The sequence below is a fragment of the Talpa occidentalis genome, unplaced genomic scaffold (genome assembly GCF_014898055.3).
Source record: "Talpa occidentalis isolate TD23 unplaced genomic scaffold, MPIMG_talOcc4v2.1 talOcc4.9, whole genome shotgun sequence".
NCBI classification, from domain to species: domain Eukaryota; kingdom Metazoa; phylum Chordata; class Mammalia; order Eulipotyphla; family Talpidae; genus Talpa; species Talpa occidentalis.
The window spans coordinates 82,831,186-82,856,213 of record NW_023605305.1 but is presented as its reverse complement, the minus strand read 5'-3'; the positions used below and the strand labels follow the sequence as shown (position 1 = coordinate 82,856,213).

Genomic DNA, 25,028 nt, shown 5'->3' with positions numbered 1-25,028 from the left:
TTCCCTTCTGAGGATCAGTTTGCAAGGGATTGTTAGCCTTTTTGTGGTTAAAGGAAGGAGAGCTTCTTTCACTAGGCAAAAACCATTCCAGACTGGTCCCTGAAAGCACCGTGCGTACAATGCCTGGTGGTTGCCATGGTGAATGATGCTGATCTGAAGAAATGAATAATGTGAGCATTGGGGGCGACAGTGGGATTACTCAGACAGTGGTGAGAAAGACATCAAGGAGAGCCCAGATCCGAGGAAGGGAGAAGGCACCATCCCTTCGGCTCTGGTCCAGCCCGCCTCTGAGGGCTGCATGCTAACCCTCTAACCGGATCCACGGCGAGTATCAGGTAAGGGACATAAGCGGCTCTTCCTGCTAATGGAAATGGCTTTTCCATTCACCCTCTGCTCAGAGGAGGGCCAGGCAGTGGCGATATGAACAAGCTAAAAATAGGGGGAATTTAGAAACAGGAGCAGAGGAAGAAAAATAAATAAGAGAGACTGATTTGCTCCTATGCACTGAGGCTGCTGCTCGTGTGTTGGCAGAGAACTGTTAAATATGTCTGCTGCGGAGACCCCAGTCTATAAAGGCAGGCAGCGGCAGATTCTAGGCAAGTAGGAGGAAAATTCACAACAAGAAATGGGATCCCACTCACTCCAGATGGAAGGTTTTACAGAGGCCATTGCCTATCAAAGGAATGCATTCAGTTCTTTTCATTGAGGTTGGACGTGTATTTCTAGGGATGTGTGGGGTGCTGGGTGCAGTGGGAGGTGTGGATGAGGAGACCCACAGAAGGAATACACAGGGGGAATAAGATTCCATCTTCTTTGCAGTGACCTTCCTAGAGGGACCTGAACACTCTTGTCTCTCTCCTTTTATTACCCATTTTTCTGGAAAGAAATCTCCAGCCAAGTGAGAAGGAGCTAGTTCTTTTCCTGAGCATTGTAGTTCACTGTCACCCTTAGAGAAGAAAAACAGGATTGAAAAATTACTTGATGCCATACACCTTCCTGCAGCTCAGTCACTCCAGAGTAAGGCATGAAATGAAGGTCGGGGAGATGGGGAGAGAAGGCAGATTGTAATAGAAATCAGATTAGCTTGATATTCAATTCCCTCTAAAATCCGATTTTTTCCACTATGTCACTGAAATCTAAAATGAAAGCTGTATTTCACGTGAGACAGGAGGGGCAGAGAAGGAAGCTGGGAGAAATCTACGTGACCACATACAGGAGGAATATGGCTGTCCCTGAATTTTAGATCTGGTGAAATTCAATGAATGGGAACTCTCTCTTTCTCTAAGAGGTAGAATTAAGGAGAAAACTAAAACACTGGAAGCTGGCTGGCTCTCACTTACCAAATCAAGAGAGTTGGCTATCTAAAGAGGGCTTACTAACTTGTCTGGAAAAATAGCAACCCAATTCTGGTAGCAGACTTCATTCTGAAATAAAGTTCTATTGCTAAACCCAGCAGCCTTGCATTTGGAAATCCAGCAATTAAGTGGTTTTGAGTCTTCCTTCTAATTGTGAACTGAGTGACCTCAGATTGCTCATCTGTAAAATGATTATTCAGCTCAAAGGGTGGGGCACAGAATAAAGGGAACTGATAATCGTAAATTGAGCATCTGTAGCAACCACTGGCTAACCGTTGGTGGCTGTTACCGTTATTAACACTCACTGCACCAGTCACATTAGGTAGTACTGCTAGGCTGCACTGGCAGCTGACTGTCTTGACCTGGTACCTCTGAACTTGAAAAAAATAAAACATGAGCAGAGGTTTTGGGGAGAAATTAGCAGCCAGTGAGAAACAAAGTAAACCTCCTTTTGCCCTGGGCAACAGAATTGGGGGACTGAAAAAGAGTGGGTAGAATGTTCTAGATAACTAGCTCACAGCATTTGGGGTAGAAGCAGAGGGATTTTAGGTGAAACGTTTGCCCAACTCCGAGGTAACACACTAATGTGGGAAACTCTAGGTCGTACTGATTTCTCCCTTTCTTGCCTTTTTTTCTCTTTCTTTGGAGGGTTGAGAACCATGTCGTAGTGAAGGATCTGAGCCAGGGTAGAGGAGGCTGGGTGACTGCAGTGCATTTTCTTTTAGTTCTTTAGACTCTCAACTGTGGGCTGGGACAGCCCTGCTTTTAACTGTTCTGCCATTTCTTAGAGAGACCTGGCTGAGGACAATCAATTCTTGGGCTCTGCTTCTTTGTCTATAGAATGGGGTAGGGTGGGTCCCATCTGGACGCTCAGTGCACAGTGGCAGTGACTGCTGGAAATACATTCTTAAGGTGGGGATGTCACTGTTGGCTTTGATTCTGGTTCCAGTATCAGGATGAACATCGAGGTGGGGAACGTATCCTATACAGGAGCCATCGTTTCCTGGTCGTCCTCGGAGCCCTGCCTGGAGGACTATTACCATATTATGTACAGACCCAATTGGAACAGCATCTTCTCTGGCTATCTTCGCTACAGCTTCCACCACGAGGAGAAGGTACCCCGGACCATCAGCTCCGTGGTGCTGGAACACCTGGCCCCCTCCACACTCTACTTCCTGTGCATCAGTTGCAAGAAGGCCGCCTTCCCCTACCCGCACTACTGCACCATGTTCCACACCCTGGATAAGAGTCCGCTGGCAGCGGGGAGCTCCCTGGTGGACCCCCAGATTTCCCTGTGGGTGCTGATGGCCATTCTGCTGGCATGTTTCACCGCAGTCTTGGCCTTCATCTGCCTCCAGTTCTGGTGTGTGCGCTGCCATGAGCCCCGCTGGTCCTACCGGGCTGGCCATATGGAGGAAGCCAACGGGCTGGTGAGATGGCCTGAGGAAGCCCCGGCTCTGGGTCAGCGGGAGGAAGACCAGCAGGGCCTTCCCCTGGTAGAACTGCCTCGCAAGTGCTCCAGTGCTGGAGGGGATGCAGATGAGGAAGCAGAAGCGGAAGCTGACCAGGAAGCCAACCTAGAAGCATTTCCGGTGGGCGCCTTGCAGATGCAGGCTGGTGACCAGCTAGCTATACTGCCTTATTTTGGGAAGTGAGAAGTGGGCAAGAGCTCTCTCTGGTCGTGGAGCTCAAAGTCCCCTACAGTAGGTCTCCTGTAAAATTGTGTCTATAGAACACCCATTCCCACCTCGGTGTCTGTGCTTTTGGGGACTCCCCCAGGCTGTACAAATGCCCAGGACCAAGCTTCTGGAAAACAGCTCCCCTCACCCCACCATGGCCCAGTTAAGAGAGCACCCTGTTCAGAGTTAAAATTCTGGTTTTAATATGAAAATAAATATGAATCCAGTGTAGCCTAGAAAGTACAATTGGCATGACTTAAAAGAAAACACACTAACTGGAGGAAACGGGGTGAACATAAGCTCTCATTGTGCTCTCTGTCACCCCAAGCAGATGCCTGGCCTCCTGTGCTGGGGGAGGAGGTGGTTGTTTTGGAAAGGGGAAGGAGGCCTTGTTCTTGAGTATTCTCCAGCTTTCAGGCAATCACACCACCTTGTACCCCGCCTTATTACTTCTTTTTAAATGGGGTCAATGAGGGTCATCTCTATTCCATCATGTAGAAAAAAATTTGGCTATGTTGTGTTGCTGACACATTTCTTCTTCCAGTGGTGTTTCTTGGTCCTCCCAGAAACCCCAAGGGGAGAGACAAATCTGCCTCCATTGTGGTTTTGTGAGACTCTGTGAAAGTCCTGTCCCTATGTGGCTGTGGACATGGAAAGCGAGGCAGCAGAGATGTCTGATGTATCTCCAGCATGGAGACCCCATCAGCATCCAGCTTAGAGTGGGTGCTTAATCCAGGTCTGTCGAATGAACGGCGAGGGGAGGAAGGTCGGGAATAGGGGACCATGTGTAAGGTTTTATGAGTGTTGGATGTGTGAGTGACAAAGCGACAGAGACGGGGTCAGACCTGTGTCTCAGCTGGACCACCACTGTCTGGGAGTTCCTTCAAAGCTCCACCTTCTCAACTGCTTCCTGCCTGCACATCCCCTCAGCGTGGGGTCTCTCAAGGCCCAGAATCACGGACGATACATCATAGATCAACCAAGAAATGGGAGAAGCCCCATACTCATCTCCTGCTCTCCTCAGCAGAGTCCTCCCCCCACAGATCCCGCCTCCTAGGTCTGTGTTCCACCAACCCTGCTAGCTGTCAACAAATAAAGGCGAATATACTCTCACTGTTTCCACCTGGGTGTCACTGCTGCCTCTCCATCCTCACACTGTCTGGCTTTTCTGCATCAGGGGACACTTTTCTATTTCCTTTCGTTCACTAGCATCTCAGAAGTAGGACAAGGGCAGGTGACTTACCTTGGAACCATAGAGGTAATAAGGCTGGACGTTGGCGGGCTTATCTCTTTGTGGTTCTTGGGTGAAAGGAATGGCCGTTCGGACAAAACTAGTAAAAGAAAAGATGGGGGTGAGAGTTAACCGGGTCCTGATGCTGTTCTTCAGGGGACATGATGCAGGGCGGGGGGGATCCCTCATGACCAGGTGCAATGACACAGTTTCTTAGCTGGAGGCCTAGAAACTCTCCTGGGACACTCCCTTTCAACTCCTGTCTCCTTTCTATAGAGGGGGAACTACCACCCAGAGCCACAGGCTCAGCGCAGGGCTGGGGGCTACTCAGCAAGACTGTGGCAGCAAGCTGGGCCCGGAAATGGCCTCCAGGGCTTCCACTCATTTGCTTTCCCAGGAGCAGGGTCCCCCAGGATCTTCCTATAAAGGCTCAGATGGCAAATATCCTCAACTCTGCCAGCCAGACGGTCTCTGTCACCATCGCTCCGCCCTGCTGTCAGCATTGCAAATGCCATAAGCATCAGTAAATTCTGGAGTATGGCTGAGATCCAGTGAAACCTTATGAGTTTCAGATAAGTTTCATTTTTCACCAAATTATGATTCTTTTTTGGATTTTTTTCTCCCTGACCATTTAGAAGTATTAGCACCATTCTTAGCTTATGGGCTGGACAACAGCATGTGGCAATGAGATGTTGCTCATGGGCCACTGCTCGCTCACCCCTGATGAAGTTTCTGGTAACAACCCCAAATCTTTAGTAAGGAGTCGTCATGCTAAGTGTGTAGGTTCGAGCGCATCTATATGGATTCCTCCCAGAGCCTTCCATGTTCTCAGCAGGGACCTATTTAATGTGGCCCTGAGGTCACTGGGAGGACCTGGGAACACGCACAGGTATGTGCATGCTCAGTGCCTGCTTGAACTTGGAAATACCCGTCTCGCCTCTTCCTGCAGGTTTCCAGCCTCCATGGGAATAAGACTTTCTTTCATCTTGTCTCTGCCTGGGTCCTCGCCCAGGCTGTGTGCACATGTGGGTGCTCAGTCTGGTTTGCACACACATGTTCATGTATGTGATCATCCTTATACAGATCTTACCAGCTGATCATAACACCTCCTCCTCCAACCCTTGCAGGCTCACAAGGGCTCCATCTGAACAAGATGTCTGCTCCCTCCTGTGTCCTGCCTATCTCCTGTGCCACCATCCCCACCCCATTTTCTCCACCACCGCCAACTCCTTAGAAACTGCCTGGAGCTCTCTTCTACAGCCTTTGCATCTTATTACTGCTCATTCTCTGCATCTCAATTCCAGCATCCTTGCTCAGGGGAGAGAGAGCCTCTCTCGAGCTTCTCTGGGCTCCATAAGTTGGATCAGGTGGTGCCCTTTTCTCCCGGTCCTGGGTCTTCCCTCCATCTGCAGTCCACCGCCTGTAACACGTCCTGTGACTGTTTGACCCCCCTTCTTCCTCTTCTGGCCTGAAGGCACCAAAGGGAAGGAAGGGAGAGCTTCTAACATGCACCCCCACCTCCACCCAGAGCAAGTGTCTGGCCGCTCTGGTCTGAGGACCCTCTTACCGGTTGGTGGAGCCATTGTAGCAGTAGTTGGGGAGGAAGTCGAAGTTTAGCTCCCAGAAGACGTGCAGGGTGATGCGTCCATAGGGGGCAGACACATTATGGTTGGCCTCACGGAACATGGCGTCGAAGCTGTCCAGGGTCAGGTGCTTGCACAGCAGCCGGTGTGTCAGCCGGTTGATCTCCAGCAGCCACTCCAGCTCCTGCCCAGGGAGAGATGGTGCTGCTGAGGTTTCCTGGCACTGCTTCATCCACCAGGCTTTTCCTGCAAGCCACAGCCCCTCAGCCACCTCCTAAGTGTCCACAGAGACCCCACCTTGGCCAGGGACCCTCTCCCATGGCTCGGAACCACGTGGCCTTCTGAGAAGTGGAAGGAACTGGCAGATGATGCTGAGGATACTGCATGTCCACAGACCATGTGCAGACCCCATTCGTACCCCTTAGGGTGGAGAGCAGGCCTGCTTGCTTGCCAGTGTCCAAACAGTGAGGAACCAGTGTGTCCTTTAGAGTCACAAGGCTGTCACCAGAGGTGGTGTTTGCTCTGCAGAGGGCAGCTGGCAACGGAATGCTCACTATGAGGTCAGACCAGAGAAAACTGGTCTTTTGGAGCACACACCATCAAATATTAGTGCTTTTGTATGACCCAACTTACTATGTGCCAGGCAGTAAGTATCCTGAGCACTTTATACAAATTAATGTCCCCCATCGTCCATATCACTGCCATCCTTCCTTGATAAACACAGGAACCCAGGCTTTGAGACAGTGAGTAATTCAGCTTCAAAGGCAGGGGCTCCCAAGTCCACATCCTTCCCCACCATGTATGTAACACCTGCCTATGACACATGTCTAGAACTCGGAAGTGTAAAATCAGCTAGGGCAGAATGCCCCCTCCTTGTCCCTGGTCATTGGAACCCAAGCTACAGCACGGGAGCACAGTGATCTTATCTGGACCAGCAGGCCCTGGAGTTTGCCAGGAAGGGAGAGTGAAATCCTTCAGCCTCGCTTTACTGTCCTGCTGCTTCCCAATCACTGCCATCCATAAGAATAGAGGTACAGTCCAGTGCAGAGAGGAGACAACTGCCTTTGTGATGCTCTGGAACAGCACCACATTGCTTTGGTTAAGCTGTCTGCCCCATCTCACAGAGAGAAACTAAGGTTCAAGGGGTAAGGTCACACAAGAACTGTGGACCTGGGCTTAGCAAGTGAATTCAGTGCTTTTGGCTCCCAGCATGAGTGTCTGGCTGCTGGGGTGCACTGTCCAGAACAAAGAAGCAATCGTTAAGAAAACTTTGGAAAAGAAAAGTTGGTTTTAAAACATAAAAGCTAAAAGAATTTTGCAAGGTGGTTCTCCAGAGCAGGGCCAGCTTAGAGGATTGGGACCTGGCCTCAGTGTAGGTCATGGGAGGCATCCTCACTCTGGGGTGGGGGGTGGGGATGTTTGGGATTCAGCTTTTTCTCATCAACTCCTGGGGCACACTGACCTGGCCAGGCTGTGACGTGGTGGAGGCCCCAGGCCAGGCTTCCATTTTGGAAACCTGGATTCTGGGGATGTAGATTGGGGTACAGAACTGATTGAAGCTTGCAAATTTAAGTGGCTGCAGGGGCCAGACAAGGCAGGCACACCGGACAAGCTGGCAAAGGAAGGGAGAGCCCTGGGCCAGGGGTACAGCTCCTGCCAGACCTCTAGATGCAGGGTGGCTACTAACTCCACGTTGCACAAGGAGTGATGGCAGATCCTGCCATTTCTCAAAAGAAGGTTGAAATCTTGGATTCCAATTCCGGAGGTGCACTGAAGACCATGTTTCCAGTGACTGTGCCATAGAGGAAGGGCAAAGATAAGAATCTGCTCTCCGCAGGTCTATGGGGCCTGGCCAGCTTGGCTGTATCTTTGGTACCATTTGGATGGACAAGAAAATAAAAAGTAAGTGTAGTGAGCACTAATGAGTTGATGTCTAAGATCACTGAATCCCTTGGCACTGAGGTGTTGGGGAGACAACTCCTGCTGGGAACGTCTGTCCTCACCTTCCGTGATTGAGTCTTACAGATGTGTGTCTCCTTCACAAGGGAGACTGAGGCAGCGTTCTCGTGTCTGCTGATGAGTGGCTGCTGGGAACTAGGCCACTTCTGCCACAACAATATGAGGTGTCTTTGTTGGGCCATCAAACAGACATGGGGCTCAGTGTTTGAAACCCCATGGAGTGGGGTTCAGAGGCCTCCTGAGTGCTTTCTATAGGACTGGTTTACTGAGGGGCAACAGAGGGGAGCAGAACTAAGAACATAAAATAACCCAGTGGGCCATTTCTGTGCAGTAGTGGGAAGGTCATTCCATGAGTGTGCCACACTGCAGCAAGTTCTGGGGCCAGAAGAGCTGGGGATGCAGCATGGCCCCAGGTCACACATATGAGTGGGGAGCACCGGTGGGGGCTGAAGGGACTATCTAGTCATTTCCTGGCAATTGTTGGCACCTGGGAAGGCCAGCCTGGGGCTTCCAGAGCTGCTACAGTTTTGCTTGAATTCTCCCAAATGTTAAATGTTGGCTCAGAATCTTGACTATGCTCTGTAGCCTAAACAAACACTGCAGGCTGCCAGTTCTCAGCTTCAGCATGGATCTCTAGGGTACAGGTTTGCTGGGCAGGGTAGGATGAGGATGAGCTGTCTCAGGTGGAGGCAAGGGTGAGGGGGGCACATTCCTTGCTGTGATTTTTGGAAGAGTCAGAAGCTTCTCAGGCGAAAGGAGTGGGGGCCTCCTGATGCTGCCCCCCTTCCCAGGAGAGCGCTCCCTGGGGCCTCTTCTTCAAGGTCTTCACAGGAAGAGGCTGCTCTCTTGGGGTTGAGCTCACCTGATAAACACACTTTCATTACTTGTTTTGATTTTGTTCCCAGCTAAAAGAACATCCAGTGTCTTTTGAGGGGTGGGAAGAGGTCATGGACACCCCCGCATCCCCCAAACCAGCTTTTCCATAAGAAATCCCCAATACTGGGAAACTAGAAGACTCAGCAAAACAGGAAAAGAAGAAAACAAAAATCCTCCCACTTGGAGATAGTCACTGCTAACATTTTGGCATAAACAAAGAAACATCTATTTCTAATGATACATTTCCCAGGAGAACGGGTGCTGTGTTTATTATAGTCTCTGAACTTTAGTAAGAGGCCCAGGACTTTGATGGGCCACTACATCAAGTCCTATTAGAAAATGCTGGGGGAGCGTCACTGAGAATTCGTTGCTGCCCCAAGTTTCAAGGTCCCTCTTATCTTTTTTCCATAAGCTCTAATTTAAGAAGTGCAAAGAGTGATGTATGCAAAGCTTTTTCCATGTAAACCCCCCGCTTTGTCCTCCAAGACCCACTGAGGGGGATTCTAAGGCTCCTCCTTTGCACAGATGAGGGAACGGTTGTGGGGAAGATGAGTAATTGGCCTGAGGTCTCCCAACTGGTCAGCAGCAGGGCCAGGGTGGCATCTTGGGTCTGTTGATGCTAGAACCTGGGTTCTTAGTCACTGTATTTTTCCCACTTTAAGAAAAAAAACAAAACAAAACCAACAACATCTTTTTGTAGTGAAGTAATTTTACACTTAGAGAAAAGCTGCAGAAACAGCAGACACCCTGCATGCCCTGACCCCAGGCTTCCTGGGATGATTTGCATAGCCAGAGCATCCAGTGTGACTTGCATAACCAGAGCATCATTATCAAAAGTAGGAAACTGACATTATTGATCCAACACCATTAACTCACAACAGACTTTACTCTGATTTTCCCAGTTTTTCCATGAAGGTCCGTCTTTTATCCAGAATTCAATCCAGGACCCACATCATATTTAATTCTCATGTCTCTTCCTGAGACAGTCCAGGTAAAAGAAATTGTGAGCCAGTAGGATAAAAGTTGCTCAAGTCCTGTTTGAACAGGGGAGCTAAATCATGGGCTGGTGAGGCCTGTCCAAACAATCTGGCCAACACACTGACCATTAGGTGCCATGCTGCACAAAAAGCCTTAGATCTTCACTAATCACTAATGATTATCTCACTTTCCTGGAGGGAGAAAGCAGATGGCCCACACGGGGAGTTGGGATGGAACCATCCGCACATGCCCAGGTATGACCCAGCCCAGAAAAAATTATGATGCCTTTCTCCTCCCCTCTAGAGGACTTACCCTTTAAATGTCTCCTCACAACTCTACTGCAGGAGCCAGTCTCTATTAGCATTTCCTGCACTGACTCCCTCATGCATGAGTCTGTAATGAAGCCTTACCCGATTCAGCTAAACCCAATGCTCTCTGGTGAATTCTTTCCTAGAGGACAAAGGACCCACTCTTTTGGGTGGGGGGCTGTAGCACTTCATCTTTCCCAATCTCTGACAGTTTCCAGTCTTTGTCTTTCATGATCTGGATGCTTTTGAAAAACACAGTTCACTTTTTAAAATGCATTTCAATTTGGGCTTATTTCTTGTGAGTAGATTGAGATCATGCTTTTATTTTTTTGTATGAGAATACACAAATCAGGGGATACAGGAACACACATGAGGATGTCCTGTCACTGGTGACACTGACCTAGCTTACTACTCTTCCCTTGGAAGTTAACAAATATCGTTAGGAGGTCCTTTGATCCTTTTACTTTTCAAATATTAACGTTGCAAATTTTCTGTCCACAAATATTAATGTATGGAAATACCCTGTTACTTCTTAAAGGATTTTTAGAGTAATTTTGTTACTGTGGGAAAATATGCATAACATAAAATTTACCATTTTAGTCATTTTTAAATGTATAGTTCTGTGTCATTGACACATTCACAAAGTTGTGCCACCATTACCATCATCTGCCCACCTCCAGGATTTCTTAATCTTCCTCAACTGAGACTCTGTTACCCACGAAACACTAACTTCCTCTTGGCTCGGACGCACCATGCCACCTCCTGTCTTCAGGAATCATCAAATCCTGGAACCTCAGAGGAAGAGGAGTCATATAACAAAGTTCTCCCCATCGGTTGCTGGGAGCAGCCTGCAGCAATGGTTACTGAGGTGCTCCAGTGGCAATTTTCTATTGTCCTCCTTACTTCTACTCATCTGCATTTAAAAACATTAACATTTTCCTTTGATTCACTTAAAGGTTGACATGTCAAGTTCATTCTAACTCTCAGAGAAAGAGAACTAGCTGAAAGCAATTCAAATTGCAGTTGAAGAGGAGAAAGGTGCTTGTGCACCATTTGCATGTCCCAGTGGTAAATGGAAACATGGGACTTTTTGTTAAAAATGATTTAGAAAATCAAGATGACGACAGCTGAGCACTAAACCAAGCTCAGCGCCCTGTGGGTGCTGTCTAGCAAACACCCACAAAGCCCACCTACTGTGCCACCTTTCCCAGCTCCTCAGGACCACCCACCAACCTACTCCCTGGGATCTGCAGAATCCCAAAGGAGAAGCAGCTGGGTCGGGCATTAGTCACCTCTAGAGTTTTTAAGATAAAGTCTCCAGGCAATGGAAGGGTTTAGATTAGTCTCTTTTTGTTCCTGCCCCACTCAGATGGGAAAGACCCACTGGAGCCCCCAGTTCAGCCTCCAGCCTGGACTCTGAGGACTCCGAGAACGGTGCTCCCAGCCAATCTCTTACCACGATGGAGGTCAGGTCCTCACTCTCGAAGCGGCTGATGGCCTGGTCCAAGGACTTGTACATGGCGGCAGAGATGCGCTGGGTGATGAGTCTGTTCAGGTCAATCGATCGACCCAAGAGCTGGATGGGAGAGTGAGAAGAGTCATGAGACATTTGCACTGTCGCCTGACAGCCAAACGTTGGCGCACACAGACACCATCAGACTCGCAGAATGCGGGGTTCCTGGGACAAATGGACTCTACTAGAAACGGTTACATTTCCTAGTGTGATTATTCTGTCTTATAAGTGAATGTCTTTGTTCTTAAAAGACATAAGCTGAGGGGTCATAATGTCTGTAATTTAATCTCAAATGACTAAGAGAAAAAGTATATATTTAAAAACTCCACATTTAGGTGCCTCCCTGGTGGCACAAGGGGTTAAGTGTCAGCTCTATGAAACTATCTGCAGCCACTTAGCAGGAGTTCAATCCCTGGCCAGGAAGGTGATCCACATGGTGCAGCAGACCTCTCCTGCCTTGCCTGCTGCTCCCCTCAGCAGTGTATTTCAGTAGATCTGCTTGTTCTGCTCCCCACTTTGTCTCGGGTGAATCCTCTCACCCCCTGTACCTCTGACCTGCACCCCAGTTCTTGTTTGCATAAATAAATACTTTAAAAAATAAATAAATAAAAACTCTACATTTAAAACTACATGTATAGAGAAACACATCTTACTATATAATTTATATATGCCATAAATGCATATTTATAGTTTAATAATTATATTTATTTGCTGTATTTATGAAAGAAAAACAAGCAGGGTAAAGTAAAGTTGCTAAAACATTAATAAACACAAATCTGTCTATACAGTATATATGTGTTCACTGTATTATTCTTTCAACTACTCAGTAGTCTTGAGCTATTCAAAGGTAAGGAAGAATATGATTCACCCCTGCCGTAGAAGAATTGAGCTCTGAAGTTTTCCCTGCATCTGTCCTGTGCCCAATTCAGTCACCAGGGAGTAGCTGTCCCCTCAGCAAGAGCCTACTGTGTGCCTTTATTGGGAGAAAAGTAAAAGCAAGGACAGAAAATCAAGCTTCCTACACCTCCCCTGGAGTACTGTGGGCATTATTGCAGATGTCAGGTGGAAAGCAACATACATTTATTGAGCACCTGCTGTGTGCACTGCTCTTTGCTGGGGGAAGAGTCCAAGCATTATTCTTAATGTTGTTTTTTTTTCCCCCACTTCCTTTTGGGATAATTTTCAGACAACAGATTAGGGCCCCTACAGCCATTTGGTGCACACACGCAAAGCACTCCATATTCAATGTCCTCATTCTGACTGCCTCGTGACTGAGCAAACTTCTGAGAGGTCTGAGGAACAGGGCGAGCTGCTGTTGTTGGCAGAGGCAGAAATGTTCTTTGTCCTCTTACGATTCTCCAGTCTCCTTGGAATTCTCAGAGCAATGTGCATCCAGGGTTTCCAGGGCAACCCTTTCCCCTTCCCAGCTACGGCCCTGCTCCTCCTCTCCAGTGCTCTCCACAAATACATTGACAAGCACATAGAGGCCGCAGAACCACACAAGGCCATATCATCAATGGCCTTGCTCCATGGACAGCGGGGCGCGGGCGTGGGGCACAGAGTCTGCCAGCGCATCTTATTTTTCCTGCTGGGCTCACACATTTTAAAGCAGAGGTAGGTTTCTGAGCTCTCAGGAACATCCCTTCTGCATTGGGCATCAAATGTTAACAGAAACCAACTCCCCAAAAGTGAGTCATGATCTCCCCACCCCACTGGGTTCAGTGAACATTCATTCGAAGGCCCATGGCCTCCTTCACCGGGACCAGCACTAGGGTCCTCCCCGCTCAGGACAGATTTACCCTTTGCCCAGAGGCAGTGTGCACTGAGCTGGTGATGGGGACAAAGGCTTTGGAGGCTGCTGCAGCCAGAGGTGAGCTGCTGATGGGCTGAGACGCCTAGACCCTGAAGCAAAGGAAGCCCAATGGCTGGTTTGTAAGATTACGAAGCTGTGGCACACCCTTGCTCAGCAGCTCACTCGGGTCAGAGCTGGGCAGACAGCAGTGCAAGGTCCGCCGCTGGTGTCACTGCAGATCTCTCTTCGCCCTCTCCTCCCGTGGCACCCCCTCCTCCATGTTCCTTCTCCATACCTGCACATGCCTCTGCTTCAACAGCGTTTCATAGCGGTTGGATGGCGGGTACGGAATGATGACCCCGTAGTTCTTACATTCAGCTCGAAAACGTTTATCCAATAGCACACTGTATAAAAGTAAACAAGACCAGTAAACAAGACCCTGACTGCGTCTCAATGGCCCGGCCACATCTATTTCAGACCATAGGCTCTCCACATGAGGTGCTATCTTGTGTATTGTATATATATACATATATATATATATTTTTTTTTTTTCCCTGCTCTAGAGCAAGGGTTTCAAATTTTCCTTCTCCATCAAATTTCAGTATGTGAAATAGAGCTTGTAACACGGGAACAAAGAGGCTGAGCACTTTCCTTTCACTTGATTACCAAGAATGAATCGAGTACTTGGTCTATTCCTGGAAATTCCTGGCATAGGGGGTGCCAACTTTCTGTCCCTGTGGGGCTGGGATTCTGGTGAACAGAGACTGATAGTGAATAAATAGGCAGAGGAATAAATTAACTTCAGACAACAGGAACATCTGCACTGTTCACTATTTCTCAGGCATGCACATATACATCTTTAATTTCACACCGCCCTGTGAGTTCATGTATTCATGTATTCTTATTGTCTTTCACACTGTGATCAGGATTGCAGGTGATTGTACTCTGAAAAGGACTAAACATATCATCTGACAAGTCAGGAAAGGCCTCTCTGCAGAGGTTGTTTGGGACAGAGACCTAACAGCTAAAAATTGGTACATCTGGTGGAGGAACCTCACTGCTGTGTTTGGCAGCAGAAAGATGGCTAATGTGTAATAGCTGAAGGCCTGCTGGACAGAGCCCATGGCAGAGGTGAGTTATAAGGTTAGTCTAAGGCCAGATCATACAGAACCACATAAGCCCAATACGGGGGTATATGTTTTCTGGATGTAACTGCCAACCACTGAGGTGGCCACCAGGCACCTGGGGCTCCCAAGCACTTGAAATGTGGGGTGCAAGTCCAGTTGTGTGTATATGCACAAAATACACACTAGGAAAAGACAATGACAGCTATCTCTTTAATAATGTTTATCTTGATTACCCATTAAAATTATAATATTTTTGATATATTGGATGATATAAATAATGCATTATATATAAAATGCATTATTAAAATAAACTTCACCTGTTTAATCTCTCCTTTTTAAAATATAGTTACTAAAATTTTTAAATGGTTGTAGGGTAAGGTAAAAAAGTATCAGGCTTTTCTGCCCTCCTATCATTAAATTGATGATGGATACCTGTGGTCCTGAATGCATGCCTGATGGTTGGCACCTGGAGTAGGGTGTGGGCATACGTAACTGGGTACACCTGGGCTGAGAGACTGGGCTTTTATAAGGGCGGCATCATGGGGACGCCAGAGGAACAGCAGAATGAAAGAGCAAAATAGTGCACCAGAAGAGCAAAAGAGAGAGAGAATGCCAGAGAGCCCAGAAAGAGTGAAGGAAGACTTGTTGCGGGCTAGGAAGCCTGCTAGCCTCCTGGCCCCCTGGTACCCCTGCCTGCTGTGTACCCGGTAAATCCCAATAAAAGCCTGAAAAAGCCACCGAGGGCTCCAGGACTCCTCCTTTAACCTGTCTGCGTAGGATTGTAGAGATCCTGTCCTATGGCTGTCCTGCCCCTACAATGGTATTTGTGGATTACACTTATGATAGCAGGATCTTCCAATTGGACAGGACTGACCCAGATCATTTTCTCCCTTAAAACCCTCCCCAATCAATCAGGTCCCTGTGTTATTTTTGAAACCATTCCATGTGGACATTAGTATTGTACAAGCCGCACGATCTGGGCCTGCTGGTCTCACCAGCTTTATTGTGTGGCCTGCATGTACTGATTCACATCTGCCCTCTCAACAACCGTAGGGCACAAACATGCTATCATTACATAGGTATGTACACACATGCAATTTATACATACTTGTGCTATATACATATATACACAAACAGTAATATACATCTGTGTAAATATATCATACATAATTTATTATTCTGCCACAGGGCCTTTGCACATGTAGTTCTTCTTGCCTGCTACTTCCTGTCCCCTCCTTCACCTAATTTTACTTAACCCTTGGCCACTTCAGATATGAACTCAATGTTATGTTCTCATATAGCCTTTCTAGTCCCTACCCCAAATACTGGATAGGGTTCAACTGTCATATATTCCCATATTCAATCACAGGGCACAGGTGATGGCCTTGTCATGGTGCAGTCAATACTTCTTACTGATGTCTGTCTTCCCTGCTAGACTGTCAGCATTATGACCTCCAGCACCATAGCTACTTCTTTACTATCTCCTCTATCCCTGCACCCAGTCCAGGCCATGACTGAGTTCAGATTTCTGTAGGTGCTGAAGAGAAAGGGAGGGTTTGCAATAGCAAACTGTCTCCAGGCACCAGCGTTGGGATGGTCTGACACTCCCGGCCCAGGGCGCTCATACCTGCCGGCCATGGCCTTGTAGTAAGCAAAGATCTGGTCCGCCAGCTTGTAGACAAACTGATCAAAACACAGGTTCACCTGGTGGGGAGGAAGGGGGCACATTAGTGGCGTCTGTTCAGCTCTTTCCCAGAAGCTCAGGCAAAGGAGCAGTGGGGATTGTGAGTGGACACAGAATGAAACAAAACATTCTATGGCCAAGCAACTTTGGAAGTTTAGTCCCTCACTCTCAAGGTGCTCAGTGAGGTAGAGAAGGTCAAATTCACACGGTCAAATTCACATTGAACAGCTGCCTATCCCACAGCCCTTCCTAGCTGTCTAAGGGGCTGCCCAGGGGTAAGGCAACAGCTAGACCTGACCTCAGCCTCCCTGGCATCATCACTCATGATAGGCTGCCCATTTTTCCCTTGCACCGCACTTCACCTTGCTCTGCAAATAACCAAGTGGATGGTCATCAGACATGTAAAAATTTCTTTTTACAAACTGCTTAAAAATCTTTAGTTTTAAAAGAACATGGGACAGTCCTGCCCATCAAGGTTTCATCACTTTAGTGGCAGACTGTGATGCTCAGATGAGAATAAAATTCACAACAGACTGTAGGGGAGCAAAAACCTGCCACTCCAAAATATGTCTGCGTGGCAAAATTTGCAGGCAGGGCAGAGATTGTTGTTGAAAAAGGTATTCACATGCAAACTTCTTTAAGGGTGTGTGCTGGGAAAATCTTATCTTCTTTCTTTTCAGTGGAGAAGACAGAACTTAATCTGCATACCTTTGTCTATTGTGCCATCTCTGGTCACCTCCCATTTCTCCCCCAGAGAAGTCCCAGCTCAGCTATTTAGGATGGTGTCTGAAGACACATGGGCCAGTTATTCAGTCCTGCTGGGTCTCTCCCAGGTAGATAGGAGGTATGCATATTATTATTAAACCCCCTGTTGGGCTTTTTTTCACTATCAATCTCTCTGGTGCTTGTTTGATTATTTGCCAGCCTAGAAGAACCCAGAGGGGTGCAGGTGATTTCCTTTGTGCCCCAATAAGAAACAGAAAACTCAAACCAGATCCTCCAAGGATGGCAGGAACAGGGAGTGGTTGGGGGTGGGGTGATGTGGAGGGGAGAAGGTTGTGGAGGGGCTCTAAAAAGACAGGCTGTGCTTAGAATCAGGCACTAAGAGTGACTTCAAAAGAAACTATGTATTTAGGTGATTAATCCTCAAGTCTTACAATTTTTCAGCTTTCTAAGGTTAACTCTTTATCCAAAGAGCTTTCCCATCTTTGTTTTCTACCTTAGCTGTTATTCTGAACACAAAAACACAGTGCTGTCTTCACATGCACCTGAGGCATCTAACTGTGGCAACTGCTTTGGAGGCTGAGTTTCCAGGGTCCCCAGTGCATCCTCCTCCAGACAAATACTCCACAGGGTCCAGGAGTCTGGACCCATGTTCCTCTTTTAGAACTAGCCTTGAGTCTCCCTCCCAGTCCAAGTGTGTGGCTGTGTGCCAGGGTTCATCCTGAGGATGGACTGCACTGCAGATGTGTACACCTTTGGGCCTCGGGGTCAGCCAAGGAGCTACTTTTGAGGCAGGGGCAGGAGACAAAGTGTGGACATTCACATATGTGTGGGCATTCACGCATGTAAGTAGTGAGGCATTTCACAGTGCAGAAAAGAATTGGGAGATGGGGAGAGACAAGAGGCCAGCCATCAGCTGGGGTCTCAATCAGTACATCTGATCCCTGTTCTAGAATGTTACATAGGACTTATTTAAAACTATCACTTGGACACATGTCACTGGTGAATTTTTGCTTTTTGTCCTCCACCTTTTGGAGAACATGACATCTTGTTAAAGAGAAGATGCAAGCAACTGGCTGGACTCCTGGCACCTATTCCCTAAGCTGGTGCCACTCAGGAGGCAGAAGAGATTGGCAGTGGGATACATCAAGGTTTTCAATCCTGCTAGAAATCAGAGGATTCAGAGAGAAAAGCAGCATCTCTACTGGTTTTTCTTTGAAAGAATTCAAACTTTCTAGAGAATTTGGTGTTAATGCTTACCCTAACGTAATCACATCCCTCCCTTAGAAATAAGAATCCTGTATGTTTGTACAATTGTACTTAATTGGCTTTGTTCTGTGTTCATACAGCACCATGCCATTAAGTAGGGTAGAGACTAGCATCCCAATTGCCAGGAGGCAAAACAGATATTTCAGTCACCAGTGCGAGAGGGCATGGATGTTCGGTGCTTCTGGGCCCATGAAGGATTGTACTTCTCTGCACCTCTTAAAAGGAGCCAGGTGACTTGCTTTGACTAATGATGTGTAGCACCAGGTAGAAACTTGAAGTATGAGAGTGTGATTCACCCTAAAGTGCCATGGCAACCAGTGAATGGGTCCCAGACGAGCCTGATGAACAGAGCCTCATGCCAACCCACCATGGAGAAATCAACCTTTGCTTTCCAAGCCACTCTGAATATGGAGTCTTTGTTTCTGCAGCATGACCTGGCTCATCCTGTCCACGATGGAAATAAAGCCAGCCAGTGACTCTTCACTGAGCAGCCCAACAGGCAAGAAGCTGCTATTTCAGTCCTAAAGGGACTTGGATGAGACTGTCCCCTTGTGACCTCAGGGGTAATGATACCGACCACTGTAACCCTCAGATTTAGTATCTGTAAAATAGATAGTAGCATATTCTTCTTCCAGTTGTAAAGATTATTTAAAATGTCTATCTAGTGCTTAGCACTGTGCCCAGTAAATGGTAAATACATAATAATTGGCAGGTGGAATTACTATTGTTTTATTATTACTCGAATAATCTAACCATAAAGGACCTATTTGAAATCTAATTTAAACTAATTAGCCCATCATTGGCCATTGCTTAGTATACTTCAAAAAGAAAGTCCATAATCCACTCCAGGTCTTTTTTGATGATCATGATGTTTACAAAGGTCATTCTCCAGAACATGCTGTTGATCCCCCATGTTATGGTTTGAATGTGTCTCCCCCAAATTCATATGTTGAGATTCTACCAAAGCCTGTGATGGCATTCAGCGGTGTGGCTTTGGGGAAGTAATAAGGCCATGAGGGTGAAGTTCTCATAAATGAGGCCAGTCCTCAGTAAAGAGACCCCAGAGGGCTTCCTCTGGCTCTTCCACCCTGTGAGGACACTCCAAGATGGCCTGTGACCAGCAGAGCATCCTTACCTGACCACCCTGACTCAGACCTGCAGCCTCAAGCACTGTGAGCAAAGCATTTCTCTTGTGTCCCAGTCCCACCCAATTTGTGGTGTTTGTGACAGCAGCCAGAACAGACTAACACACCGCACTTTGTGTCAAGAGCTAAAGACTGGAAAAGTCCAGATAACAAGCATGTCACTTGCCTCTGCTTCGATCTCATCGTATAGAAACTGCTTCTTGAACTTGGTCAGGGCATAGTAGGCGCTGTCGTTGTACAGATCCAGAGGGTAGAGCACGTACCTGCAGAGGAAAAGCAGCAATGCCAGCTTACCATGACCTCCTCAGGGACATGGAGGTGGGTGCGCAGGTGTGCAAGCACAGAGCAGGGAGGCAGAGTCCTCCTGCCTCTATCAGGAATGCCTGACCTCACAGTCAGCATGGAAATCAAAAGTCCATGATGCTCCATAAATCCAAAAAATTAGACTGGGGCAAAACTAAATCAGCTCCCCGATCCCCAGAGATGAAGTTCTTTGCCCAGCTTGGCTGGCATGGGACAGACAAAATCTAGGAAAGTCAGTGGGACTGGTGGACTTTGGATTCCATCTGCAAGGCTAAGAGGAACCAGGGGTGACCTGACTCTTGACGTGCACTCTATCCCTGAGGGGGCATGCAGCCTCATCTGGAACATTCTGGAAAGAATGGAGCTCATATGCAAACTACCCCCCATCTGGGAACCTGCCATCCAATCCTGCCTCTTACTCCATCATGGAAGGTTCTTTGGTTTCCAGGATGTGATCTGTTAGAATCCAGGGCATGGACATCTCAATGGGGAACTGGATCCGCCGGCCCATGGTTAACTCCAGGAAGAACTCTCGGAACCAGAGCTGGGAGAGGTCACAACACTGCTGCAGGGCTTCTGAAAGCAGGAGGGAAAGAACCTTGGGTCACACAGGGCAAGTGCCAAGAGACTTGTTCTTACAGTTTTGCTTTTGTTTACTCTAATAGCTGTTCTGTGGCTGTGCTGGGAACACAACAGTGCCCGTGGATGGCAGCTGATCGGCAGCATGAGCTCTGGGGGCTGGAAGAACAGCCTAGAATCTAGATCCAGAGTATGGGGCTAGGTGAAAATGACAATATGGAACTTTAGACACCCCCATCATTTCCATCATCCCCCTTGCAAAGCCATCCCCCCAAAACGCAATGGAAGTGTAAAATGTGCTTGCTATATACACACAGTATCCAGATACACAGCATCTCCCAAGTGCCCGTGTTTAAGTGGACTACAGCTCCTTGACCCCTGGAGGTGGTCCTTCTGGATTCCCTAAAGCCCTTCCTAGACTACACACCCTGGAGATGTCTGGATCACTTGTTGAGATTCCTCTTTTCAGCACCAATAGTGGCATCACCACCCTACCATGACATGGGACATCGCACTCCATCTGCCCTGTCTTATCACCTCTGACATGCTTTTTAGAGCACAGAAATTGGGACACAGGGTCAGGGTCGATCCCAGGAGCCTCCTCTTGCAGGAATCACTCAAGGAGTGGCTATTGGAAGCCAGAGGCTGACCATGGGCATGTCTGTGTCTGTGTACATATTCCTGGTTTGAGCTCCTGCACTGACGACCTTATGACAAATCAATAGACAAATTCAGCCGAGTCGAACTGAGCCTTTTCTTGCTTCCAAAGTCACCAGGGAGTGTGCATTTTCCCCTTGGTGGCAAAATGTATCCCTTCAGGGCAAGATCAAGTCTCTTAGCCACTTCTGCCCCACGGCCCAGTGGCTCCAGGACCCTGAATGGCTGGCCGCCGAGGCTCACCACTGATATTGAGCAGATGCGTGAAGAAGAAGGACTGCTTGTGGAAGTCCTCGATGGCCAGGACGATGGGGCCATCCAGGCTGCTCCTCAGGGTCTTCTTGGAGCCGCTCTTATCGGCAATGAGGGATTCCAGCATAGTCCGTACCATGTACAGCTTGAAATGGAAGTGAGATGAGAAGGTCAGGGGTGGGCCCTCTATCCCCAGGAAAAGGTTGCTTTGTGCTGTGGTTTATGTTTTCCTTTATTTCTGCAGATGTCTGCTCTTAAAAAGCACTGACTTAAGGAAGCGCAGTGCAGGGTTGAGAAATGAATATGGGTGTAGCAACCTTCAAGAGGAAGCCTGCTAGCCTGGGAAGGAAGCCTGCTGGGGGCCCGCACACCTCTGGGGTGGGTGGACCTGGCAATACCAGGGAGTTCAAGGCTCAGGTTCCTGCCTGCTCAGTTCGGCTGCAGGCGTGGGCAGCGGAAGACCTTAGTCTCGTCACTCTGGGTTCACTGGACAGCTATGGTGGCACCAGGGATGGAGCCTGAACTGAGAGTAAAGACAAGAGTTCAAGGCCAGCCACTGCTATCAATTTGCTGTGTGACCTTGGGCAGCAACACCCCACTCTGGGCCTCAGTTTTCTTCTCTGCTAACATAAGGGGGTTGCCCCAGAAGCTTTTTCAAACCAATCCCTTTCAGCTTTAACATCTGAGGATCTGTGACCTGGGCTAGCATCTAAATAAGCATGCCCCGCCCCCACCTCGTTTCTGACCCGTGGAAGCTTGAATCAGCAGCTGAGGGATGGTGCCCCCTGGTGGCGCCAACTGCATTGCACAGTCTGCCAAAACTCAGGAGAAAGTGGTGCAAATTGGTACTTACACGGGAGGCCTACTAGACAATTAACCCCAGCTTACAGAGAGCCCGAAGCGCAAAGGACACAAGTGCTAATCTAGAGCTTTCCACATCATTTGAATCTTAAAGCTGGAAGGGGCCTTGAGGAGCCAGGCTAGTCCATTCCCGAGCCTCCTGGAGAAGTCTACCCAACCAACCCAGCAGGCGGTGTTATACCAGGGATCGGCAGCCTCTTCGGCCCTGTGTGCCACCAGTGGGGTGAAACAAAGCCCGCGGGGACCACTGGCAGGCCTAAGACATAGATAGGAGAGAGGAGAAGGGTGTGGGAGGGCAGGAGAGACAGGGAGAAGGGAGAGAGAGAGAGAGAGAAGAGAGAGAGAGAGAAAAGCGAGAGGTATTGTATACAGTGGGGATGCCGCCACGACTGCAAGGGGCCACTGGCCTCCACCTCTGAGCTGCTCCAACCTCCCTCTGGCACCATGTGCATCCTGGCTGCCTGAGACTCTCCTCTAGGACCTGACCCTCCACGCCTGGCATTGAGAGGTGGCGTGGCTTGGGAAAGGAGTGGAGTGCCATCTCCACCAGGTGTGTCCCTCTATGTTCCAGGAACTTCCTTAGTTTATGACAGTCCACCCCTGAAGCCCCATTGGAGATATGCCTGATCATCCCTAAGACTCAAGTAGCACTGTTCAAATGATGGAGTCTCAAAGAAAGGATTCATCAAGTTCAATCCATGTGGTGCTGACCCTTGGTATGAAATTCTACCTATCTGGAAATCCATTTGGTCTATAAGAGGGGAAACCCTTTCCCCACCTGCTTTTGCTGAACAGAGCAACGAATTCACCAGAACAACCAACATCCGGAGATGCTAGATGCCGGCGTCCACAGAGCCTGGGAGGCAATCAGGAGACCTGTTTCTTGCCCCACCTCCACCTGACACCCACCTGGTGGCTTGAACAAGTCACTTCCCCTCTCAGACCTCAGTTTCCCTAACTGTGAAGCATGGGAGGGGGCTGGGGCTAGCGTATCTCTTAAGTTTTTCTAGTTCTGACCACCTAGGAGTCGATTAAATGCACCAGTGCCACTTGACATGACTCAGGGTGATGGGACTTACATAGGGTGGGAGGGTGACATCCCCTCCTACACTATACAAGGTCTCCTACCTTTGCTCCCTCTCTTTCTCTCTATCTATCTCTCCCCTCTTTCCTGCTCCCTCTCCCCTCTCAGTTTTTGTCCCTCTCCCTGTCTCTGTCTAGTGCCCCCTCTCCCCCCGCCCCCACTTCTCTTTGCCTCAGCTGTCTCTTCCTCATGCATGTCTTAGAACTCACAAAAACACCCCACAGCCTTGCTCAAACTCTCCAGGGTATTCTGGGCTGGAAAGGTCTCTGGTCCTTGACACAACCCAGAACCGTAGGTAGAATCTTCCTCAAGATGTTCCATAACCAGCAGGCAAAACTGGTTCAGACTGGCTCTGTGGCCGTGAAGCTGAGAAAGTTAGATAGCACTGCCTGGATCATCTCAAGATCACCCTGCCCCCCCCACCGGCCCCCGGGACACAGACACACACAGATGACTCACGGGATCAGGGTCCCAGAATTCCAGGGTGGAGAGAGGCTTAACGGTCCCGCCGTGAGGTGGGACCTAGTTTGGGGTTGCTAAGACTTTAAAAAGTCACGATGAATCCAGAGGCTTTTCCCTTGCCCTCTCAAAAAGGCTACCAGAAACTATTTCTCCTTAAGTAGGTGGTAGGGATTTATTGAGATCACCCAGATTCTTGACTTGTTACCTGTAACCTTATGGTTTTGTATGAGCCCCAGGAAACCTCTTGTTTGGAAGCTCTGCTCTGGTTGGCAACTCTGAATGTCTCTGATTACTAAGCTTTCTCTAAGGGGTCGTGGACTTTCCATGCTTGTGCTTTTGGGGGATGTCACGAATAACAAAGGGGGCATTTTATCAGTAACATGATCTCATCCAAAGTGTTCAATTAACAGATAATCAATAATTAGAGCTCAGAGAGGTCAAGGCACTTGCCCAAGATCACACAGCAAGTCAGCGGCAGCACCTGTGAATTACCAAGCTAGGATGTCACTGCAGGGGAAGGGCTGGGGTTTGTTACAATGGGACAGGGCAGGTGCAGGTTAACTCTGCATTAAACTGCTATAATTTGGAGCCTGCACTTTGCAGGGCTAGCAGCTAACCAGTGCTGATATTCCCCCACTTTCCAGATTAGACAACTGAAGCACAGAGATTGCGTAACATGCCCGAGGTCACACAGGTGTGTATCTAGGACTAGAATCCAGGTCTCCTGAAACTTCAGCCAGTGCTCCTCCCTCCTCTAGCAAACCAGGTTGGCAGAACAAGACTAGGGCAGCTGCCTGACCTGCCCCTCTTGCCCAAGGATGCGCGGCCCCACAGCCCAGGGGTCCAGCCAGGACAACCTCCCACGTCCGGCAGCCTGACTCAGCACAGACAGTCGGAGCCCACTGGAGCTTACCTGTGTGCTGGATGGTCCCACGGCACGCCGGGGCACCTTGATGTCAAACCCGCCTTTGGGGTCCTTCTCCCCTCTCAAACACGGGTCATTGGGGGGCTCCCGGCCCCCCTCCCAGTCACAGATGGTTTTCCGTATTGCCTGCAGGACGCTGGGGAAGGAAGAACCAAGACTCAGGGCATTACCACTGAAAGGGGTGTGGCAAATCTGTCTGGAGTCAAGGTCTCTCGGGATCATGTGCTTTAGAAGTTGGTGAGCTTTGAACATATCACTGGGCCGCAACCTCAGGTGCTGGATTAACGGACTTGAGGTGCAGTCTGGAGTCTGCATTTTACAATTGCCTGAGCTGACACTCAGTCCTGAGCCTCCCTGGGGACAGCGAACCTGAGTGAGGAGGGATGCTGTTCTTCTTGGTGATCAGGAGTCTCGTTAGCCCAAGTAAGCATTGCTTTAAGTTTTAATAATAGTTTCTATATGTTGCATATTTATTCCCTGCTGCTGTATGCTTAGTCTACAGATTATTTCACTTCACCAAACCAGCAGCCCTGGAAATAAGTTCCAATTACTACAAACAAGGGAAACCGAGGCTGAGAGAAGGCAGATCACTTGACCAAGTTCACACAGCTGGACATATCCAGACACTGAGGCTTGGTCCATCTCAAATGTCCCACCTCCTAAGAAGGCCTCCTATAGAACCT

At 48.6% G+C, this 25,028-nt stretch overlaps 2 protein-coding genes across 3 annotated transcripts in view; one reads left to right on the top strand and one right to left on the bottom strand.

Annotated features, from left to right (window-relative positions):
• Positions 1–25,028, bottom strand: part of CYFIP2 (cytoplasmic FMR1 interacting protein 2) — a 110,533-nt gene that overhangs the window by 44,234 nt on the left and 41,271 nt on the right. The window contains exons 15-24 of one of the 2 annotated variants that reach the window (XM_054691835.1): positions 24,334–24,481; positions 22,056–22,130; positions 21,005–21,158; positions 19,945–20,101; positions 19,389–19,485; positions 16,029–16,105; positions 13,570–13,678; positions 11,426–11,545; positions 5,833–6,032; positions 4,278–4,365 (exon numbers count right to left, since the gene is read on the bottom strand). In XM_054691835.1, coding sequence (XP_054547810.1) covers positions 4,278–4,365; positions 5,833–6,032; positions 11,426–11,545; positions 13,570–13,678; positions 16,029–16,105; positions 19,389–19,485; positions 19,945–20,101; positions 21,005–21,158; positions 22,056–22,130; positions 24,334–24,481 — 1,225 coding nt within the window. The remainder of the gene's footprint in view (positions 1–4,277; positions 4,366–5,832; positions 6,033–11,425; positions 11,546–13,569; positions 13,679–16,028; positions 16,106–19,388; positions 19,486–19,944; positions 20,102–21,004; positions 21,159–22,055; positions 22,131–24,333; positions 24,482–25,028) is intronic. The other variant, XM_037501026.2, reaches the window with a different exon arrangement.
• Positions 106–3,408, top strand: FNDC9 (fibronectin type III domain containing 9). The gene is made up of 2 exons (XM_037501028.2): positions 106–335; positions 2,305–3,408. Exon 2 carries the CDS (start codon positions 2,312–2,314, stop codon positions 3,008–3,010), a length of 699 nt encoding a protein of 232 aa, XP_037356925.1. The 5' UTR covers positions 106–335; positions 2,305–2,311; the 3' UTR covers positions 3,011–3,408.